Source organism: Artemia sp. Qi Xiang Cuo, chromosome 13 (assembly GCF_049724085.1).
Source record: "Artemia sp. Qi Xiang Cuo chromosome 13, ASM4972408v1, whole genome shotgun sequence".
Classification (NCBI taxonomy): domain Eukaryota; kingdom Metazoa; phylum Arthropoda; class Branchiopoda; order Anostraca; family Artemiidae; genus Artemia; species Artemia sp. Qi Xiang Cuo.
The window spans coordinates 45,840,699-45,863,632 of NC_142806.1; the positions used below are offsets into that span (position 1 = coordinate 45,840,699).

The 22,934-nt window shown below is 35.7% G+C and overlaps 1 protein-coding gene across 3 annotated transcripts in view; it reads right to left on the reverse strand.

Moving 5' to 3' along the window:
• Positions 1-9,881: 9,881 nt before the first annotated feature.
• The window catches only part of DIP2 (disco-interacting protein 2), a 298,193-nt gene continuing 285,140 nt past the window's right edge, over positions 9,882-22,934 (reverse strand). For all 3 annotated transcript variants that reach the window (XM_089099548.1, XM_089099547.1, XM_089099546.1), the window contains 4 exons: positions 21,692-21,886; positions 18,868-19,042; positions 12,972-13,095; positions 9,882-12,340 (listed from right to left, as the gene is read on the reverse strand). In XM_089099548.1, the coding sequence (XP_088955674.1) occupies positions 12,088-12,340; positions 12,972-13,095; positions 18,868-19,042; positions 21,692-21,886 (747 nt within the window). In that variant the 3' untranslated portion in view covers positions 9,882-12,087. The remainder of the gene's footprint in view (positions 12,341-12,971; positions 13,096-18,867; positions 19,043-21,691; positions 21,887-22,934) is intronic.

Here is a 22,934-nt window from a genome sequence, read left to right on the forward strand (position 1 = left end):
ATATATATATATATATATATATATATATATATATATATATATATATATATATATATATAAAACAGGTATTTGTATCTGTTGATCATAAGTTTAGTATGGCCTTTACTTTTCTTTGAAAAACTTTTTCTGAAAGTTTTTTAAATTAATTTTTGTTCGTTTTTCATTACAAAAAGATTTAAGTTGTTAAAAAATTCCTTATTTCAAAATAGAATTTTTTTTTTTCACCATCAAACTTTCCTTAAAGCACGAAAACTAGTATCAAAGTAACAATATCCAAGTAAAAAAATAACAAAGCAAAGAAAACATGAAAGAAAAAAAAGGTATCAAAGTAACAATAATAAGCAACTTGCATAACTTTACAGCCATTGTACCGTAAACCGAAGTTGCAAATTACATCACTACCTCTAAGTGATGAATTACACGAAATGTCAAAGTAACAATAAGGACGTTACGTCACTCAGAGCCATTTCTCCGGGGCTGGGAGGGGGAATAAGAGACCACCACTCACAACCAGTATATGGAGCTATCCTCCCATTTGCTCTGCAAATGGGGGGATATTTGGAGGTCGGGTTTGATGCTAGGGGGTGGACGGCGAAGGTTGTGCACAACCTTCCATCGGTGGCCCTGTTTTCACTAATCTTAGTGCATGGCTAGCAACGCATCCAGGAGATCCAAGATGGATCTACTAGTATCAGCACGAAAACTAGTATCAAAGTGACAATATCTAAGTAAAAAAATAACAAAGCAAAGAAAACATCAAAGTAAAAAGGTATCAAAGTAACAACAAGCAACTTGCATAACTTATAGCCCTTGCACCGTAAACCGAAGTTGCCACGTAAATCACTAAATCCAAGTATTTAAGTAAACAAAGTATCAAAGTAACAGTAAGCAAGTTCCGTAACTTAGAGCCATTTCTCCGGGGCTGGGAGGGGGAATAAGAGACCACCACTCACAATCAGTATATGGAGCTATCCACCCATTTGCGCTGCAGTTGCCGTCGGATCAGTTTTGACTCTTAAAAACGAAATTATAACTTTCAGTTTCTAATCATTTGAGTCCACTCCGAAGTTTATGTAACTACCTCTTCAGTAAAAAACTCTATATACCCCCAGGGAATAAGTTGCAACCCTTCTCCCGGGCTCGGGGGGGGGTATGTTGACCCCGAGGTCTTTGTTATCTGATCGTCGAACTATTTCAAACAAACTGGCTATCTCAAAATTTTCATCGGATGCATTTTGGGAAAAGAGGTTGTGTGGGGGAGGGGGATAGATGCCCTCTGATCACTTTTGACTCATAAAAAGATAACTGAAACTTTCAATTTCCAATCAAATGAGCCACTTCTGAAGTTTATACTACCACCCTTTACATAAAAACTTATAGGCCCCGGGGCACAACTTAAAGCACTTTCCTAGAGCTCTGGGGGGTTGTGCCGACCCCAGAGTTTTGTCATCTGATTTTTGAACTGTTTAACAAACTGGCTATCTCAAAAATTTTGTCAGTGCATTTTGGGAAAAATGGCGCGGGGGAGGGCTAGTTGCCCTCCGATCACTTTTGACTTGATTGTGAAGCATTCTCTGAAAGTTCTTACTTAATCCCAAATCAATTCTTGAGATACGCTATTTAGACAATGTGCATGTACATTGCGTCTTTTGATTTAGTTCAAATTTCCTTTCAATACGGTAAATGGAGCAGTGTGGTAGAAGTAGTGGGGGTAGTTGTATGCCCTTTGTCATCTGAGCTCCATTCGATGAGCTCCATCAAATGAGCTCCATCCGATCCAAAGTTTACATGACCAGCCGTTCCATAAAAACCTTATATGCCTCTGGGCATAACTTACAACTCTTGCCCATGAGCTCTGGGAGACTGTGTCCACCCTAAAGACATTGTTATATGATGTTTTAAATATTGGTAATAAAATGACTATCTCCCAATTTCAATTGAATGTGTTTTGGGAAAAGAGTATGTCAGGGAGGGGGAGGCTAGCTGCTCTCCATCATGTTTGACTCTGAAAATGGAACTAGAACTACGCATTCCCAATCAAATGAGCTTCTTCTAAAGTTCACACGACCACCCCTTTCATAAAAACCTTTTATGCCCCTGGGGCACAACTGACAACCCTTCCCCCAGACTCTGGGGGATTCTTTCAACTCCAAAGGTCTTTTCATTTAATCTTTGGACTATTTTTAAACCAATGGCTATATCAAAATTTCTATCGGATACATTTGGGGAAAATGCGACGCGGGGGAGGGGGGTGGCTGCCCTGCCCCATTACTTTGGCTCTTAAAAAGACACTAGAACATCTGATTTCCAATCAAATGAGCCCCCTCCGGAGTTTTACGACCACTCTTTCCATAAAAACCTTATATGCCCTCGGGGCATAACTTACAACCCTTGCGCTGAGGGATGTGTGGGGGGGGGGTTGTCATCCTTAAAGACATAATTTCCAGACCTTTTAACTACGCTTAACAAAACGGCTGTCTCAAAATTTTGATTGGATGTATATGGGGAATTCTATTAATTGCGTTCACTGGCTGAAATCAGCCTCATTTGTTTTCTCTTTATTTCTTAATTATTTTCCTTCATTTCTTCGTTGTTTTACTAAATTTATATAAATCTATAATCAGGAATTGTGGTTTCATAACATATGCCTATTAGAATTAGTTTAACAAACAATACTAGACGGAAATAGGAAATAATTGAATGACATTGGGAAAAATGACAGAAATAATTTTTTTTTAACAACTAAAACCAAAAAAGGACCACTACCGAATGTCACCACTATCTTTATTTAGTGATGGAGTTTTATGACAATCAAGGGATATCCAAGATTTTTGTTCAGAAGGGGGGGGGGGGGTATACGAATTTTTTTTTTTACAAAACATACCGAAAACGTTTTTAGATGTATTTTTATTACTTTTTCACGAGTCAGACAAAAGCTTCGAGGGGGGTGGGTACCCCTTCCCCTCCTGGATACGGACTTAATGACACAATTCGTTTTCTAAAACAAGTTTGAAAATACAACCAGGCTGGAAATACAGAATAGACAATAGACCTCGATAGAAAATCCAGTAATTAAATAGCTCTAGAGCTTAAAACTAACAAAGTCAACAAAAAAAAAACGAAAATTACAAGACCCATAGCCATACCATGTTCTCCTTACACTGACACTGACTTAGTTGATGTCTGCTGAAATATCTGCGTTTGCCTATTTCGTCACTAGCTGAAAATTTTCCTCATTTTTTTCTTATTCAATTATACCAGGGCGTACATAAAAAATCTATATTTTATTGGCTTTTATGCACTACAGTCCCACAGACATGACGCAGAGTATAGGCTTCAGATTGGTCCTTAGACTTCTGTAAATTGTACGACATCGTCTCCAAAACAAAACAACCCATCTCATACCATTTTAAAGGATCAAGATTACTCTAGGGGGCCTTTATCCAAGAGGTCGCATTTACAGAAACGTACGTAGGGTAGGGAAGGCCATCTGTTGGTGGGACCCAAAACACCCCACTAGAATATCTAGCTCTAAGACCACCAAAAATAGCCATATTTACTATTTAACAAAATGAAGCCATAATTTGTAATCATTGCTTTAATTGAGCTAATCTTCGACAAATGGACGGTAAAAAAATTAAGTCCAAATTGTTCTATTTTACTGGATTCCGTGCGACAGGCGGGATTGAACCTATGCACCCACTATTAGGGATTACGGCCATATCCACTGCGCTATCGCACGGTAGTAGAGCGTTTAATTTTTGTAATACTTCGCTCACTTTCTTTTATAATGGCTGATGTATAGACACTTCTTAGCATAGCCAACAACAGACATAGGATTATATTTATATCAATTGACAATTCAAAAATGAAATGGTATTGTCTCCGTAAGAATGAGGAATCATGTGACAAGCAAAACAGGCATAATCAAAATGTACAATGCTATTCTACCTTCAAAACTTGTCTCAGTGCCATTCAATTTCCAACTGTAATCTTCAAGCAAGTTCAGATTTATAACACCATCCCCCCCCCCCTGAGCTCTTTCCACATGTTTCGTTGTCAAAATCCTTGGAGTTGCGCTTTCGTCTAATTGTACCTTTACCAAGCATGTCGATAAGCTAGTAAGTGTTAGCAACACATCAACCCAAACTCTAGTTGCGATGCGAAGATTCAGGTGGGATAGTAAAAGTGTCGAAACTGGCTATCTACCTTATGTAAGACAACATCCCGAACATGCTGAGCTTGTTTCGGGGCCATTAATCTTGAATATCAGTTACTTATGCGATGAAATTGAAGCTATTCAGAAAAGAGCAATAGCAATCATAAGCAAAAGTAGAGTAATAGAATAAACACTAATAATATCCAATCACAAGCAAATCTGAGGCTTGAATAATTGCGAGACAGGTGTGACCACTGAATAATGTCTTCCAGGAAAAAGTTGCTTGACTCGTCCCAGCACCGCCATATCTTACCGCCAGATCTTCCAGTGGATACCCAAACCAGGTCAAAGCTGAAGTTAGGCCCCGTGAAATTAAAGACAAATCAGTATCGAAACTCGTTCGTCCCTTGTTTTGTGAAAGTTAATAATAATAAGTCATAGTGGTTTAATATATGTATATTTGTTTGTTTTTTTCCTTTTTTTGCAAAGCCTACGCAAATTAATCTTGTTTTAGTGGATCTCTAAGGCAACCCAAGTCTAATCTTTCCTGGTTCAAGATGATTTATGCTGTAAATTTAATTTTTACACAAACTTTTGTACGATTTATGGGTATCTCTTAGAATTAGTAGTAGTAGAACTTAGTACCAATATACTCCAGGTTCTCTTTTGAGCTTACCACTATAATAACATAATTCTTACTCCATTATATTTAGAAAATATCTATTTATTGACATCTCAAGGCGGCCTCCAGTTTAATCCAAGATATTTAAAACATCTTTGGAAGGGCCAGTAAAACTTGGATTATAGGGGAAGCCCTCGGGGGAATCCATTAAATAAAAATTTTGCGATATAATCAAATAGGATTTTCATTATTAGGGTTTAGTTCAGAACAGGAACCGCAGTAAACTGTTGCCCGGAATTTTAAAGGAATTCTTTAAAGGATGAATGACGAAACTCACAATATTTATTATGCCACCAAAAAGTCCTTAATCAGCAAAAAAGTCCTTCAAGCTTATCTAAAAGAGGCAACAGTCTCTGGGCCTAGAATTTTTCAAAACGACTTCCGAGCATAACTTCCCATGTGAAAGGTCCTGACTCGGCGCAAAAACGAGCTAAATTTTGACTCAGAGTAAAAACGAACTCAGCCTGAGCTTCAAAATATTGGCAAAGCGATACAAAAAGGATTTAAGTCTTAACTCAGTCCAAAAACAGGGTAAGCTCAAGCTACAGAATGAATAGCTGATCTTCAGAAAGGTGTGCCCACTGCACTTAATTGAACCAGAATCACACAAGATATTGAAAAATTATGACTGGGGAACGAAATGTGGCCAGTGTCACCTCAAAAACAAAGTAAGGTAAACATGGTAGGCACTGTATATCCAATGGTATCCACAGTATTATGGTAGACAGTGCAATTTTTATAAATAATTTTCAATTTAAACCCTCAAAGAAAAATCAGTTTTCCTAACAAGCTTAAGGTCTTACTTAGGCTCTTTTGCGCAAATACGAAAATGTTAGATATACTTTCGCTTTGAACATGACGATATTTTGGACAATTTGCCACGTGATCATTTTTCCAGGATAACGTGATCAGCGTCTCGTGACCCGTAATTCATTTTAAACTATAGATTCATGAGATACACCTTTTAGCCCTAAGGTGATAAACAAAACAACACCTGGAATAAAATACATAGCAACAACACAGTAAGTATTTACCTTTTAATAACGTTAAATATTACACCAACAGGATAAATTCATGAAATATTTACAAGTCCCGATAAACGAAAGATGTAAAGTGAGTTAAAAACCTATGTAAACACGTCTTTAAAAATGAGTCAAGGGGGGGGGGGGGTAAAAATCAAATTAAAAATTAACATGACTGAAATCGTATTAGTGATTTCACATTGCTACTTAAGAACTTAGCTACGAAACTTAAATACATAAAACTGCCTGTGATTCAGCATCTCAAGAATAATTTTCAAATCACAAGCGAGTTTAATATTACCATTTAATAGCACAAGGCCTTATGGAGCAATGTGAAAGGCCCATTACTACTTATCTGCCTCCTTAAAACAAAGTGATCAAACAAAAGTGATTAAACTAAAACTTATTGCACACATACACACATTTAAAAAGTAAAAATGATTTTAAACTGAAAGACATAAAAAAAGATAAAAAAAAAACAACTTAATGATAGGAGTAATTTGAGCACTTAACAATATTAAAAACAGAAAAATCAAGTAGAGTACGAAAAAAAATCACAAGAAACTATATCTTAAATGAACAAAACTTAGTAACATTTTGAATTTCAAACGTCCGATAATTATTATGAAGCCCTAGATGTACTTTAGGACAGTACAATCCAGGGATTTCCAAATTTATTAATACAACTTCAGTGTTAACGATTCACTCGAAAAATATCTAAAATGTTTTTCCAATGATGAAAGTGATTATTCATTCGTTATCATTATTTCACATTATTCATCTCAGGGGTCAGTTGCCGACTCAATCTGATCTATGAAACAGACAGAAAACAAAACTGAGATAGAGAAGTAGATTACTATAAATAAATCATTGACGGCGAAAGATCTTGAGAATGCATTTTTTTTGAAATTCGTTCTTATTTTTAGGAAGTTGACCTATGAACGTAAGAACGAAAAGTAAACATAGCATTTTGACGGGAACACCTGAGAAACTTCAATAGATTTAATTCATCTGACTTCTGAACAGTTCAGCACATATCAGTTATTTTTTTTTTATCTTTTTTTTTTACAAAGCGTTGCATACGAATAAATGGCCTTGTAGTTCAAAAACATCTTATCTGAAATAGCAAGTAAAAGCATTATTACAATTACTTTTGCTAAATTTCAGCATCTTTTTTTCAAACATGATATGCAAAGAGCAAAATCAAACTTTCTCCTCTATGAAGGCTGAATTTTCTTGCTTAAAACTCCTAAACAAAAGTTATCATTGGAATCACAAACTTATTGAAATACTGGCATAATTCAGCACTAGATATAATGTCTAGTAACATGAGTTTACTTTACAATACGAGAAGTTAATTGAGAGGCGCTACCCAGATACACCTAATCCCAGGAAGAACAATTTACTATGCCCTATAGAAAACCTGGCCCTAGCAGCCATATGTCAGTCATAAATAAAAATTTTACATTCTTTTTTTATATGGCTTAATGGCTTCCGTGTTCACCAGTGGGATCGAATGTTTTTAATAAAAATTAAATCCTCGACAGATTTCCGTATGCTTGATGGCTTTATCCCATGCATTATCGAGATTTCTCTATCTCTGACTTTTCCCTTGTCCCGAATTCCATTTATCCTTTTAGACATCTTCCACCTTTATTGCGTCAAATCGGACAGGTAATACATGAACACACCAAATTTCAAAAATATATTTACCTGTGATCAAGGAATAACTTTCCACCCTTTACGTCTTCTGATGGAATTTACACTTAAGCTTTGATGATAACCAGTGAAAAACTGATGACTGGTGAAAAACTATCAAGTTTTGTAACCACAAAAGGCTTTTAGTTCAAAACCACAACTAGTAAGAATATTTCCTGTTCATTTTTTTCCTGGAAGAATATTTCCTGTTCAATTTTTAGTTAGATGAGGATTTCCACAATCATGAGCATTTTACAATTTCTGTGCTTCAATACACTTTTATATAGATTTACATTACAGATTTGGTCATGCGATTTGTACAACTAGTGTCATATAATCACAAGAAGTTTCTTACAAAAATAAGACGAAATAGATATTTTTAGTAGCTTATTGTGAAGTATCTCTATATTTAACGGTCTTATAAGAGTCTGAGCCTCTGCCTTTCAAGTCAACTCAAAAGGTGACGCCAAACTGATAAAACCCTGAATACTGTACCAATATAAAGAGTTATACCGGTAAGTATAACTCTAGACCAGGTGTGCGTAATCTACAGTCAGTGGTGAACTACGACTCACATTTCAGTCAGTGACATCGATTGGCGAGAGGGGGACCAGTACCTCGCCCTAGATTTTACTTCCTCTTCCCTATATTTAGAAAAGTACATTTTTAGGAATTTTCACAAGCAATTGGAAAACAACAGATTGCCCCCACCCCCTCCAATACTGAAAATGCGTACCCCCTCCCGCAGGAAAAATAATTCTATAGCAATTCAGAAAAAAAGAGTAGTCGACAGTTTCGAACTGATAGGAAAATAGACCATATTTGTGTGTCATGCCTTTTCGTGTATTTGGTAAGAATTGCTGATGAAAATCTGCTGTATATTTAAGCTTGTCAGAGACCAATCAGCACAAGTCCACTTTCAATTTTATTTTACATTCAAAGCCCTTGATTGACTTATTATGTAAATTCCAAAGAATATTACATAAAAGAAATGATTAATGGACAAGACGAAAAATGTGGCTGCTATAATGCCATGAATTATTACTGAGCCGTCCTAGCCGAGTGGTTAGTTCACTAGACTTGAAATCCTTTACCTGTGAGGACAGGGGTTCGAGTCCTGATGTCACTGGTTATTTGGTTTGGAACGGGGGTCAAAGTCCAAACAGGGGTCAAAACCTAATTCCGGGATATATACGATTTTTTTGGATTTATTGTTTAGTGTGATGGTATTAGTGGTGTCGGTGGCCAAGTGTTCTTTTTATTTTAAGGATTTTGTTTTCTCTACCTCCCCCACGGACAAGCTTCGCTTTGTAGAGGAGGTAGCAATAATTTTTTACTGATGTTTTTTCAATAGATCTCTCTCTCTCTCTCTCTCAATAAATCTCTCTCTCTCTCTCTCTCTCTCTCTCTCTCTCTCTCTCTCTCTCTATCTCTCTCTCTCTCTCTCTCTATCTCACTCTATCTCTCTCTCTCTCATTCTTTACTTTTTATAATGCCATGAACGAACAAACTATTTTCTTGAAGTCAATTTACCCAAAAAAAATCCATACAAAAATACGCTCAAGAACGTTTCCCACACTAAAGAACATACGCCCAAATCACAACAAAATCTTTGGTATTTTCTTCACCAGAGGATTAGCAAAAAAAAAAAAAAAAAAAAAAAAAAAAAAAAAAAAAAGCAATAAATTTTTTTTCTAACTTTTTATAATGCGCCCATTGATTTTTGAATTACCTTTTTATTTATAATCTTGAGAATTAGCCAAATTGGCATCTAAAAGCCTCAGTTAAAGTTATATCCATCCACATTGCAAGAAAAGGTTTCAACAAAACTAAAACAAAATTGTTGTCTTGCAGCCCGTGACTATTTTCTTTAGAGCAATTCAGCTAGCAATTCATTATTAACTCTGCAGAGGCTTGATTCAAATCCGTTTTTTTCTTATTCTTTTTGTTGTGCATTAATGGATACAAACCTGTAATATTGTTTAAAGTGTGTACTCATAATCCACTATTATATACAAGGTATTTCTAGCATTTATCGAGTATTAGTTAAACTGACCCTGAACTAACAATCTTGGAAAAACAACTAACCTCAAATCCGAATTAACCACGTAACATGTTATCTAGCCATATAAATTAGACAATGATATATATATATATATATATATATATATATATATATATATATATATATATATATATATATATATATATATATATATATATATATATATATATATATATATATATATATATATATATATATATATATATATCATATATACATATATATACAAACACCACCAAACAATAAACACCACTTTCTTGAAATACAAGTAATACTTGAAAAAAAGTATGGTTGTTGACATTGGCAAAATGTTTGAACCGTATCCTCCATGAATTTCTTGGAGCAGAAATACTTACGGTGGGTTCAAACAGCGATGATTTTACCTGATGCATAATAGATGCAGCAAAAAGCAGAACCATCAATTTTAAATCAATTCGTAATATTCGTTAAAAGGCAAAACAGAAACAGAAAATTGAGTAGAACACAGACGTAATAAAAAGGAACAAAAACTTCAATTTGTATGTATTCTTCACGAAAAAAGAGGATAGTCTTTCCGATTGAAAACATTTCCATAAATTACCATTCTCTTATTTGCAGATGTATCAAAAATGCGGCCCGTGGGCTCCATGCGACTATACGACAAAGAACCCACACAGTTGGTGCCCCAAATGCACACTTTATCTCTGACAATAGCTATTTAAATTTTATTTCTAATACGTAGGACCAGGGCCGTATCCAGCATTTTTTTGTTACCGGCAGGGGGGGGGAGGGGTTTTAAACAAAAAAACTTTAAAAAACACATCAAAAAGTTGTTTATAGTGTTTTTGTAACGTTTTTACGAGTCGGGCAAACATTTAAGGGGGAGGGGGGGGGGTTCAAACTTCTTAACCCCCTTCCTGGATACCGCCTTGCGTAGAGCACAACTTGATAACCCATGATTAATATGAATGATGGTGGTAAATTGTATTTAAATCAATTTTAACACCACTGGACTTTTCCAAAGACTCAGTTAAGAGTTCTCTACAAAGCTGGGGAACTGTCATGACGTATGGACTTACGATGAAATCGGACGAAATCTGCTACACAGCGCAAAGGAAGCAACGTAAGGATATAGCCCGTTTTCGATAAAATGAAGCTATATGAACTTCTAAACAGAACACGTTTGTTCAAGTACAAATGAGGATAGTTTGTGTGACAGACAAACTTTGCCTCTGCAATGATTTTTTCTAGTTTTCTTTTTTAGTTAATTAATCAAATTTTACAAGAAGAAAAAGATCAAGAAATTCAAGTAAAAACCAAACTGTTGTTAGTTGCCTCCTATTTGAACAATTTTTTTTTATTTCTTCAAGACTTGATCAGCACAGTTCAGACATCAAAAGTATTATTATCAGGTTATCTTTCCAAGAGACAAGAGGATGATTGACACATTCTGTAAAAACTATAAATCCCTAAATAACTCAAGAATCAAACGAAATACACCATTTAAACTATTACAATCGACAAGAGCATTTATCAGTAATAAACAGATGCATAGAATAGTCTTTTTGGAACAACGAAGCAGTTTGAATAATACTAAAAAGTATGTGAATAAAATAAGTAGTATTTTGGATCGGTCATAGTCTAAAATAATTATCTTTTATTCAGAACAGTTTGACTACTGTCAGAATATAGTTAAAATTACTTTGAATATATCTTGGGGCAGTTTTTCAGAAAGCATCCAGCCCCCATCCCAAATGATGAAACTAGCTAGAGGTAAGATATGATTACCAGCAATTATTTTTAGTAAAAAAAAAAACAAAACAAAAAACATAATATACATATCAATTCGAATATTGCTTTTGCAATGTTGCTGTTGCTTTTGGATATCTTTAACTCACAGGAGTCTGAATCCTCTAAAAGGAGCTCCTAAATTTGCAGAATAATGTAAAAAAAAGTGACTTTATCACATATTAAAGGTTTTAAAATACGGGCAATGAAAACAAAATTACATAATTCACAAACAAATTACAAATAATGCTTACAATATTTAGAAAACTAGTTTTAAATAGATCTAATTATCTTAGCACAGAGCTCAAACAGGGATGCTTTCTATATAAGATCGTCCAAATGCTCAAGATTAACAAAAGATTATAGAACAACCCACAATTCATCTTTGATTTCAAAGTTTATTTTAATAAAGAATCACATGACACGAAGAGAAACTAATGTCACTCCTTTCAGAGTATATAAAAATGAATGTTAGGATCTGTAAACGTAGCACATACCTACAGTCAGATCTGAAACAATTTTTTAACATATTATAGGCCACTTTAATTGGGTCTAATTCGCAATTCGTCACTTTTCTTCACGGAAATTAATTTATAAAACGTCAATGTCAGTTAAAGCATATAAAAATGAATACTTTGATGCTGCGATTAGCAGTAGTAGCAGCGTTATCACTTTCTCTAACTCAGATCCTATTTCACATATTATAGGCCACATAAATTGGGTCTAACTGATCAGCAAGAAATCCATCACGGAGGTGAATTCGTTGCTTTTCTCCTCGGGAGTTAATTGGCACAACACCGGGGTCAACGATGACGACAACACCAACAATTAATTGATGATCATCTAATATCGTGTTTGTTACAAGGGGGACGAGGTCCAAAGCCTCGTTTTCAGGTCCATCTAGTTCAACGACAGCTACTAGTAAGTTTGTCCACGTGAAAACAGCACTAAAAAAGAAGATTAGAATAACTAATAGTAATAACTAATAACTATAAAATATGCGTATATTACAAACTAGGCACACACAATCGAAATCAAAATTAACGCTCATTTATGAAGATAAACAAACCGACTACTAAATCCATGGAAGAATACGTAGCTGACAATTGGAAGTTATAACGTTACCAGTTTCAAAAATTACCTTTGACATCGACGAGCCTGGTACTCCTTCCTTTAGTGTTGTCAATTTAGAAGGGGGTATTTAACCCAGAGATTCCCTCCTCCCTAGATCTTGAAAAGTACCTTTTTGGGTATTTCCACCGATAATTTTTCTTATGAATTTTTGCTTACAAAATTGAGAAAAACTACATGATTCCCTCCTAGATTTTGATAAATACATTTTCGCCTTCTCTCCTAAATTCCCGTGAATCTGCACTCCTGTACCCTTCTGGATGACCAAAGAAATTTAGAAAGTGCAACATTTTGTGATGCATAGAAACAATAAAAACAAAATTCCGGGAAAAAAAAAGCTCAACCTTTCTAGATTGTTTTCTTTTGCAAGGCTTTTGAGAAGAGTCGAAAATCGAAGTTGACAAATAACCAAGAAAAGTATGCAATATATATAAAGATAAAAATTACCATTCTGATATTTTCTTGTGGCACCGCATTACAGTATTTTCAATGTCAATTGGATGATATCGAAGTCCTCGGAGGGTTATCGTTTCGTCGAGAGCGCCAACAACAAATACTGCATCATGAAGTTCTGAAAAAGGGTTAAATAATTCAACTAACATATTTATTTATTTCATACCGTATAAACAGGACTAAGACATCTTGTACTACCATGCATAACAAAAGACGTATGTCGATCAAACACATATGTAGACACTTTTTTCGAGGAACGGGAGGGGTGGGCATGGCTTAAAAATAAAAGGCAAATTATATAGAAAATAAAAGAAACTGCCGAGAAAATCACAAAAAATTAGGTACGTCGCGCATTAAGCATTTTAAAGGATGATATATTTCGCATATAATTAAGATAAGTAATGTTTAGTAAGTTAAAGCATTTTCTGAGTAAGGTGAAATGTAACGACACAAAACGTGAATTGACTAAATGGCATTTGGGTTGCTTTTGATGATAGAGACCTGAAACCCTAGAACCCCCTGATTGGTCATTTAAAATATCAAAAATTATTCGCCAATCAAAAGGTTATAAAAACACTTAAAAACTCAGTGTTTTACTTATTTTAATATATTGTGACTCTGCCTCTGCTTTTAATTGCTTTAAGTAGTTGACGAGGCTGTTCTGATGTTAGAAAGACAAGGCCTTGGCTGATGTGCCTGCTGTATAGCATGATGAATACAGCTTTCATCGACTCTTTTATCATTTGCGCACACAATGGACACTACCTGGGACATGACCTTGTCAGCGACGTGGCTTTTTGAAGACTTTGTAAGAGACGTTGGTAAAGCCACATATGCAGCAACGCTATGAAACGCCAGGTTTGCCAGTTCGATTCCGAGAAACCATCGGAGACATTCTAAAGGTGAATCCTGTTCGTCAGACAACAGCCTCAAGGGAGGGCAAGAGGAAAAACTGCCTTTTCTGCCCACTCATTAAGCGCCGCAAAACCTCTCATCACTGTACCTCATGCGGAGAACCATTTTGTAGCAAACAGCGATCATTATTGTGCCTAGAGTGCGTACCAGAATAGCCCGAAGATGTTTGAAAACCAGTAATTCAGAAGATAATTGTCTGTTTTTTTTTTGTTTTTTTTTTTATTTTGTTTTTTTAGGATCCATTAAATATAGACCCCGGCGCCGCGCCGGCAGATCGACCGAACGCCGCCGACGGGAGGCCCGGTCGAACGCCGCCGACGTGTCGTAACGCCACCGGTAGAGGCGGCGGCGTTCGGTCGACTTTAAATTAATTTTGCGGCAATTCTTTATTGTGTCAACCGCAAAGTCGGAGCTTTTCCTTCTCGTGTGGTTTAGTATTTCGATTTTCCTGATTAGAAATCAAGCAGGGCTTGTACTATCCCCGAATTTTCAGGTATTTCGCCGAAAATCTATGCGTCACCCTGAAAAAAAAATTTAGTTCCCCGAATCCCCGAAAATCACGCAATCACGGTGCCACCCTTAGCGATTTATCACCAGTGACTTTCCCTGCCAAATATTACTTTGCATACGATAATTCTTCACTACTCTCTTATTCATTAATTTTCGTCTCTTTTGTTACTTTGAATAAAAACAAGACAGATGCAATATGCAATTGCAGATATTGCAATATACACAGTTCTTCATATGTTGACAAAAAAAAGTATCGTCTTTATGAAATGAGTTTAAATCATTTCGAATTCAGTTTCCCAATCGCTATTTCTTACATCATTCGTAGTCAAGAATTTTAGTTTCAAGTTGAATAGAATTATAGAACGTATTCACTTCTATACTTCTCAGTTGGATTTCAGCTTCTTCAGTTGGATTTTAAAATTGACAGCCGACAGATTGTTTCTACAGCTGAATTTTAAGTTTGCAGATTTTTTTTTTTTTTTTTTTTGCTATTTTTAGATAAGATTTTCTTACTGTTCAATACTCAATTGTTAAACGCCTGATAGAAAATACAATCTTCATTCTTAAACATTTTTAACCCCCCCCCCCAAAAAAAACTACTATTGAGACAAAATTTAGCTATAGACTAAGCTATGTACAAGGCTGGGGAATTAAATATTGAACCGGAAGTTACCCCAAAAATATGATTAATAAATAAATTGTAAATTATTGACTATAGGGGGGGGGCTATCATTTTTAAATGATAATGCCTCATTTTTTTATTGAAAGCAGGGATGTCAAAAAGATGATTATTTTTTTCATTTAAAGTGGAGACAGAAGAAAGTGATATTAAATTCCCTGGGAAACCATTGAAATATTTTGATAGGCCCAGGGCCCCCATTAGGTCTTGTTCATTATCTTGGGTATTTTGCGATTTCTCATAGGCTACTGGACTAATATGGTTTTTGTGTGTGCACCCTTTTAATTAGATTCTTTGGATCCTATTGAATGCCACGGCGAATCTATGATTCAGTTTTCCAATAATTTGAGGTATATGTGAATAATTTCGACATTTTTGTTGTTGTATTTGTACCCCTTTGCTCATACCACCAATTTTTTTTTCCAGGAACACTAAGCTGTTTAAAGTTATTTTGCGTGTTTGTTTGAACCATATAGTGACCTAGTTATTTATTAAATAAATTATTTTTCTAATGAAAGCTGATACGGTACCCTATCAAGGTGGTATCTAGAAGCGGGGGGTAGGGAGGTATTACATTTAAATGATAATATCTCGAAATTTTTTTATTGAAAGCAGGGATCCCAAAAAGTTATTTTTTTTTAATTTAAAGCAGAGACAACATCCTATCAAGGTGGTATCCAGAAAGGGGGGGGTAGGGAGCTATCATATTTAAATGATAAGATCTCGATTTTTTTGAAAGCAGGGGTGACTACAAGTTAGTTATTTTTTTTTAATTTAAAGCAGAGACGGTATCCTATCAATATGGTATCCAGAGGGGGGGGGGCATAGGGAGTTATTATATTTAAGTTATAATACCTTGATTTATTTTTATTGAAAGCAGAGATGCCAAAAAGTTGAAAAGTTGACAAAAATTAACAAGATTTTCGAGATTTATACTTGATACAACACATCCATGGTTTTATCGTCCAAAGGGAAAGGACTATATGTGTCCAACCGGTTTTTTTTTCTTATTGATGAAACGGGTTTACTTTGAAAACAATCACTCATAAGTACCAGGCAGATTCACACTAAAACGAATTGGTGTGACGAATGCAATATCGACATCCCCACCTAACATAGCGCTCGAGCGACAATGGCGCCCTTGTTCCAGTGCCCAAGTTACATTAAAAGGACAAGTCAAAATAAACGCTTTCATTTTGGGAGGTTCAGGGAGGAGTCTTTGACAGTCTTGTGACCTCAGGGTACAAGATGTTGCAACATTCTTTCATATCTACAGTGGTTTAAAAAATTCGATCACCTCACAAATGATCACAAAAAATATCCACAAATATAACAAATGTAACATTTGGAATATTATAACACTTTTTTCAAAGCTTTGAAGAGAAGCAAAAAAAGGCTAATTACCCCTAACTACCCTTGAAAGCTATTTAAAGGAAACTCTTTGGAGATTTCCATGGAAATGACCATGGCAGAAGCTTTGACCCCGGGTGTGGATCAAAGAAGAGCCCTTGAGTGTTCTGGCCGCAGGTGACTTATTTTTGCGACTGTCTTAAACTTGGTAATTTTTGTAAACATTTGAGAATCAAAGCTTTAACTCAATAACTGAAGTTAAGTGTCCAAACATTTTGCTGGGACTGAAAGTGGAACTAGGAGGTAACTCTCAATATCTTCCCGTAGCTACTTCAATCTGCATATTATTTCATTTAATTACATTTAAATCGGATGTGCATTTCATTTTTCACTAAGAAAATAGCTGGCACTTCATTTTTCTTCATACTGAATAAACCATTAAGTGTTTTTTTGTTTCATTGTAATTAAAGTGTTCTCATGTGAAGTATTCGTCATGCATTTTTCAATTTGATAAATTAGCTCCTCTTAGATTCAGTTTGTAATTTGACTTATATTAGGTATTTATCATTTTATAATTTGGAATGAATACCCAAAAGAAAAAATTAATAATATCCAAAAGAGCAGCCAAAAGCAATAAAAAAGCAGCAGTTCAGCCTTAGCATACATGACATATATTCTATAAAGAAGCCAAAAAAACTTTGAAATGCATTTTTTTTAAACTGTTATTAAAAACCAGTTTTTAATACAAGAAGGCTTTTTAGGAATCCAAAAGAGCAAAAAAAAAAAAAAAAAAAAAAAAAAAAATCAATATCAAAGTCGTCCATTTAAAATGTTTCAAAAGTGACAGAACAGATACAGGCAAAAGGCATTATGAAAAAATTAAGATTATAAGGTAAAAGTTATATTCAAAGTTTTTACTCAGATAACTGACGAATTTTGTGATACGGCATTTGAAGTTTTGTATGCAGGAATTCTCGATAAAAAAAATAACTAATTTTGATAATTATTTATGTTAAGAATACATAGCTAATAGATACTTCAACTACTCGTATTATGCAAGGGTTCTGAAACGCCACAGTCATTTCGTTTCAACCAGATTTCTACTTCTCTTCATGAATAAAGAAGAAGACCAGTTTCCAGCCAGCGACTTGTGAAGTTTTGAACTCATGAATAGGCTCGAATCTGTTGTAAATTTAAGCTGTGATTTGAGAAAGACTGATGAAAACATTAACGTAATTGTTTGCGGTCAACATTGATCGCGCCGGCGGCACGCCGCCGACATCTTACCGGCGGCGCGGCGCGCTGTTTTTGGCCCTGCCACCGCCGGTCTTCCCTCATCGGCGCGGCGCCGGGGTCTAATTAAATGTAGTTCTTTACACAGGGCTTCAAGATTACGTGTGCCAATACAAGAATAACTGTGACGGAAATCAAAGACCACAAGTTATTGGCCCCTGAAAACCTTGGGGAATGTGGACTGTTCCATGGAGCTCCTCCGCCCGTCTGAAAATTCAAATAAATACCGATACTATAACGTTTTCGTGTTCCTTCGACCAAAATGTTCGTTGGTTTTTACTTTTGAAATTAATTTCGGTCTTCACCTTTGAATTCCTTGAGGAATTTTTAAGCTTGGTTTTCTTCTTTGACTTACGATAACATACTGTGTGGACACGTACAAAAAAGAGAAAATTTTATTGTCACCATGATTGGTCAACTGTATAAGCTTGAATTTCTTTTACTAAGGATAGTTCATGAGTAATTTCTAGGATACAAAAAGTACAAATGGATGTGCGGTACGGATTTCATATACTCAAGCAAAATATCTTAGAATACCTCCTACCACTGGGTTTATATAGCTAAACTTTTTATTCTGTGACAAAGCCACTCTGGCAGAACCCATGGAGCAGAGCAGAACAGAGAACAATTCATACCGAATCGGTTGCATCAATCGAAACGCGATTGGCCAAAACAGACTCATTGGATTGGATAAAAACGATGTCCCTGAGAATGTTCTTTATGCTTAGACATGAAAAGGACACACTCTAAAAAATAAAACCAGCTGATCTATTTTTCTCCCCACCTTTCTTCTTCTAAGGACAAAATGGGTTCACTGAGCTTCTCATGAACTCCGTTAATTTTTGATTAGTGTGTTTTTCATTGGTACAGAGAAAATGTTTAAATGCAGCCAGATAATAATAATAACGTAGTGTGCAAATGTGCGAAAAACAAGACGTAATCTACTGCACAACGCTACACAAAGCAATCTGCTGATAAATGACCTTATTGCATAAAACAGCAGTGTCATGATATATAAATATTCTGGGGAAGGCGGATCATAGATAATACTAGGGCTTTTAACACCTAATACTGCACGTTTGAAAACTCCACTAATATGTTTACTCAAGAAACCACTCACAGCCCTGACTGAGCTATACATACCTCCGTCCGAAGATACACTCTCTGTTCGCTTGAGGAAGCCAAGGTAGCCAGTTCGAGCATAAGTTTCCCCAGTAGTTCCTGTCACTAGCTTGGCATTAAAATGATCGGAACATGAGCCATCATCACCATAAACTGAATCGTACCCAGTAACGTTGTGAGGCGATTGAACCCAAATCTAAGGAAGAAAGAAATAACAGCATGCGCCACGATGGGGTGGAGAGCATAAGTATATGTCAATATATCTCCATATATTATACATAAACCTCCGCAAGTACAGATCTGTTTAATCAGAAAATATTTTCTATGGAAAGGAAGCACTGAAACATACATAAGTAACCTATTTTTTTTTTTTTTTTCAGTTTGACTACAATACTGTATACAGATTCTGACTTCTGTATCAGAAAATGCGACAAAATGAGACCTATTACAATTTAGAATTTTTTAATTATTCATGTAAATGCGAAAATAATGAAGAGAAACAAACACAAAAAGAATACACAGCAACAACGCATTTTCACCAACTATAGTTTTTTTTTTAGTATGGATGAAATGACATTAAATATTTTTGCGTCTAAAACTTGTGAACATTTTAAACTTAACAAGTTTGTTTTATAGATTTACTCAATTTAACTTCTGAAAAGCTCACATTGACATGGTCCAACCGTACGTTGTTCCTGTGAGACTACTGAGTCTCAGATACTACTGGGACTAGTCGTCCTGTGAGACTACTCCCTGTAAGACGAATTGTAGGTGTTATCGTATAATATTTATAAACGAAGAATTCACTTACAGACTATATAATAGTACAAAAGAATGATTGCTCTAATACACGGCAGGATCAAGTAAATTATGTTTCATAATTAATTATCAATATTGATAATTAATTACACAATTACATTAAATGATTAATAGTTGTTCACCTGGTATCTTTTCCTCTAACGAAGCAATATGGTTTGATTGGCTGGGACACCCTCATTTGACGTACTCATCCGCGGACGTTCGCTTATTTTCAATTCATTAGATGAAGTTAGGACAAGTTTGGTAATAAATCTCAGAAATGGGTTAAAAACCTAATCTAATTTGTCACCATCAGACCTTGCATTAAACTGAAAAAGTTGACTGGCATCACTGACTAAATCCAAGGAGAAAAAAAAAAGGTATTTCGGACATTCACTGGTGAATGTCGACATTCACGAATATCGAACATTCACGGTAACATATATGTGTTACAGGTGGATGAATTCGTTTCTTCACTAAGAAGATTATGTTAATTTTAATGTAATTGATATTTTTGAAGAGTTTTGGAGTTGCTGAGTATTAATGACAAAATATTTTTTAAAGAAAAAGTAAAAAAAAAAACACATATAAAAAACCTAAAACGACCAGAAATAGTCATATAATAATACAAACTTAAAACGAATAGATGTTACTTTAAATAAATGACTAAGGCCTAAAATGAACAATCACATTAAACTTAAAAATGAGAGATACTACCTCTGGATAGATGAAACCTAAAAGAAACACAAATTAAAATGAATAATCAAGTAAAGCTTAAAGTCCTCCACAGAATGTGCTCAACATCTTTCGTTTTACCTTGAGTCCTTTCCTTCCAAAAAAATCCGATATCTTAACCCGGGTAATCGTTTCTCGATTATTTATTTGGGATACTCAGGGATACCTTTGCCTAGCACACGACCCCTAAGCATTCACAAGCTGATTGGAATATGTCCGCCTTTTTTATACTAAAACCTATCTTTGAATAAAGGGGCTAACATAGTTTTTTTTTAGGGCTATTACTCCTGGGGCTGCAGAGATCATGCCGGCTCTGGATGCATACTTATTTGGCCTTTCGACGTTTCTAAAATAAAATACGTTCCTAAAATAGTGCCCTTGAGAAGGGCACTATTTCTGATCTATTGAGCCATCTACCAAATTTTAGTGACTACGCCATTTATATAAAGTGGTCGGGGAATAAAATGAATAAATAATACGTTTAGAGCCTATTACCACACTGGGTAACTAAAATTTTTTGTTAGGTATGGGGCTAGACCCCACGACCAGATGGTAAGAACCCACGACCCAATGGGGACCTCATCCTAAGCCTCACGCCTTAATCACTGCGCCAACCCAACTTAAAAGAGTGCTCTAGTGACCGACGAAAAGCTGGGAAAGAGACTATTTAGGTATCTATGACGTCATGCGAAACTACAAATGATTTTGAATGAATCAGAACAGTTACAGAGAAAGTATAGAAATATGTCTGTGGTAATGATTCAATGATATACGAAAATGAAGTGCAAACGAGATCTACAGCTAGAAGACATGCGACAATAAGTATCATAATAAAACCCAAATGGAAACAATAGACAGCAAAATCTCCGGGTAGAAGAAAAGCGACAGGAATGATCCCATCAAGTCCCAGAAGAAACAAATCCTATAAAATGGTTGATTCTTTGGTGAATTCACAGGAAGGAGGAATTGAATCCACGCTAGAATTTTTTAATATTGCGAATTTGATACCTCCTGATTTAAAACTGAAGGATAACACGATAATTATGCTGATACGTAATTAGAGAATCAAATATATACAAGCTTACTGCGTGCCGAGTGCCGGGGCCCATGCACTCATTTTCTCGGATTGAGGTTAATCAGCTTTGAATTTTAATAAGAGTCAGTCAAATCACAAGTATAATTGATTATTATTCAAGTTTGTTTCACGAAATGCAAGAAAATTCAAAGGAAGAAGCTGATTGGGAAATGGGGCTTAGTTGAGTAGGCCACCCTTAACACCCCGAAAAGTAGCCTAGAGAATAAAGACAATTACCTCCCCGAGATGAGAATCTCCCAGTTGTCCTTTAGTGTCAGGGTCAGCAATAATTACTTTAACACCAGGTAAGAGTTTTCCACTTTCTAAAAGACACAGACTGTGCGGTGCTCCTCTTTCTACAAGTGATACTCTATCATGTCTCAATGCTCGGAGATCGACATAGACGGTAGATGGATCAGGACTCGATGCACCCTGAAAAATTACAAACACATTCATTCAATACATCCTTTAAAAAAAAAAAATCGAAACACAGTTATTTCAATTTTAGCTAAAAGACTTTTAATAAGCAACCTTGTGGAAAGAAAAGAAATAGTAGAGACAATCTTGGTAGCCCTTGAGCCACAAATGACGCACCAAAGAGCAATATCGCAGGTCATTGTGTGAAAACGCACGAGTATCAAATAAACCAAGAAATTGTCCATGATAAAATCAAATAATAGCATGAAAATAGTACAGTATGATACCGAATTGAAAACAAAGATATTTCTTAAACTAAGTATCAAAAAAGGATAGCAAGTTCGAACCATAAATTGAGTATTTTTCATTTATCACATAAACCAAAAACATATATTAGGACCTAAATTTTCACACTTCAGTGGTGGCGGGGGGAGGGGGTGTAAATGACCGTGCAGGGTTATATGTAAAGACAATATATACCCGCAAGCTAAAGAATAACAAAGCGCCAGGAATATGTGGCCTAACATCGGAATTCCTTAAAAATGGGGGTCCAGCCATGATCCTCTGGCTACAAATGCTGTTTAACCTTGTGTGGCACTCTGAAAAAATCCCCTCAGACTGGAAGAAGGGCCTACTTGTGCCAATCTACAAGAGGAAGGGGAGCAAAGCAGAATGTATCAATTATCGTGGCATAATTTTACTCTCAGTTCCTGGAAAGCTCTTCGCTATGCTGCTTCTCAAACGGGCAACAAGATACCTCCATGCCCTGCGTCGCCCCCAGCAAGCTGGCTTCATGCCAGGCAGGTCCACCACCGAGCAAATCCATACGATAAGACAGCTAGAAGAGAAAACTCTTGACTATAAGAGTAAGGCGTACAGTGCCTTTGTAGATTTTCGATCTGCCTTCGACACTGCCGATATGCAGTCACTATGGCTAATCCTCCAGTCTGCTGGCGTACCCTCGAAAATCGTCCGTCTCCTCAAAGAGCTGTATAATAACACTGAAAGTGCGGTGATCGTAAATGGACGGCTTTCTGGATATTTCAAAATCAAAAATGGTGTC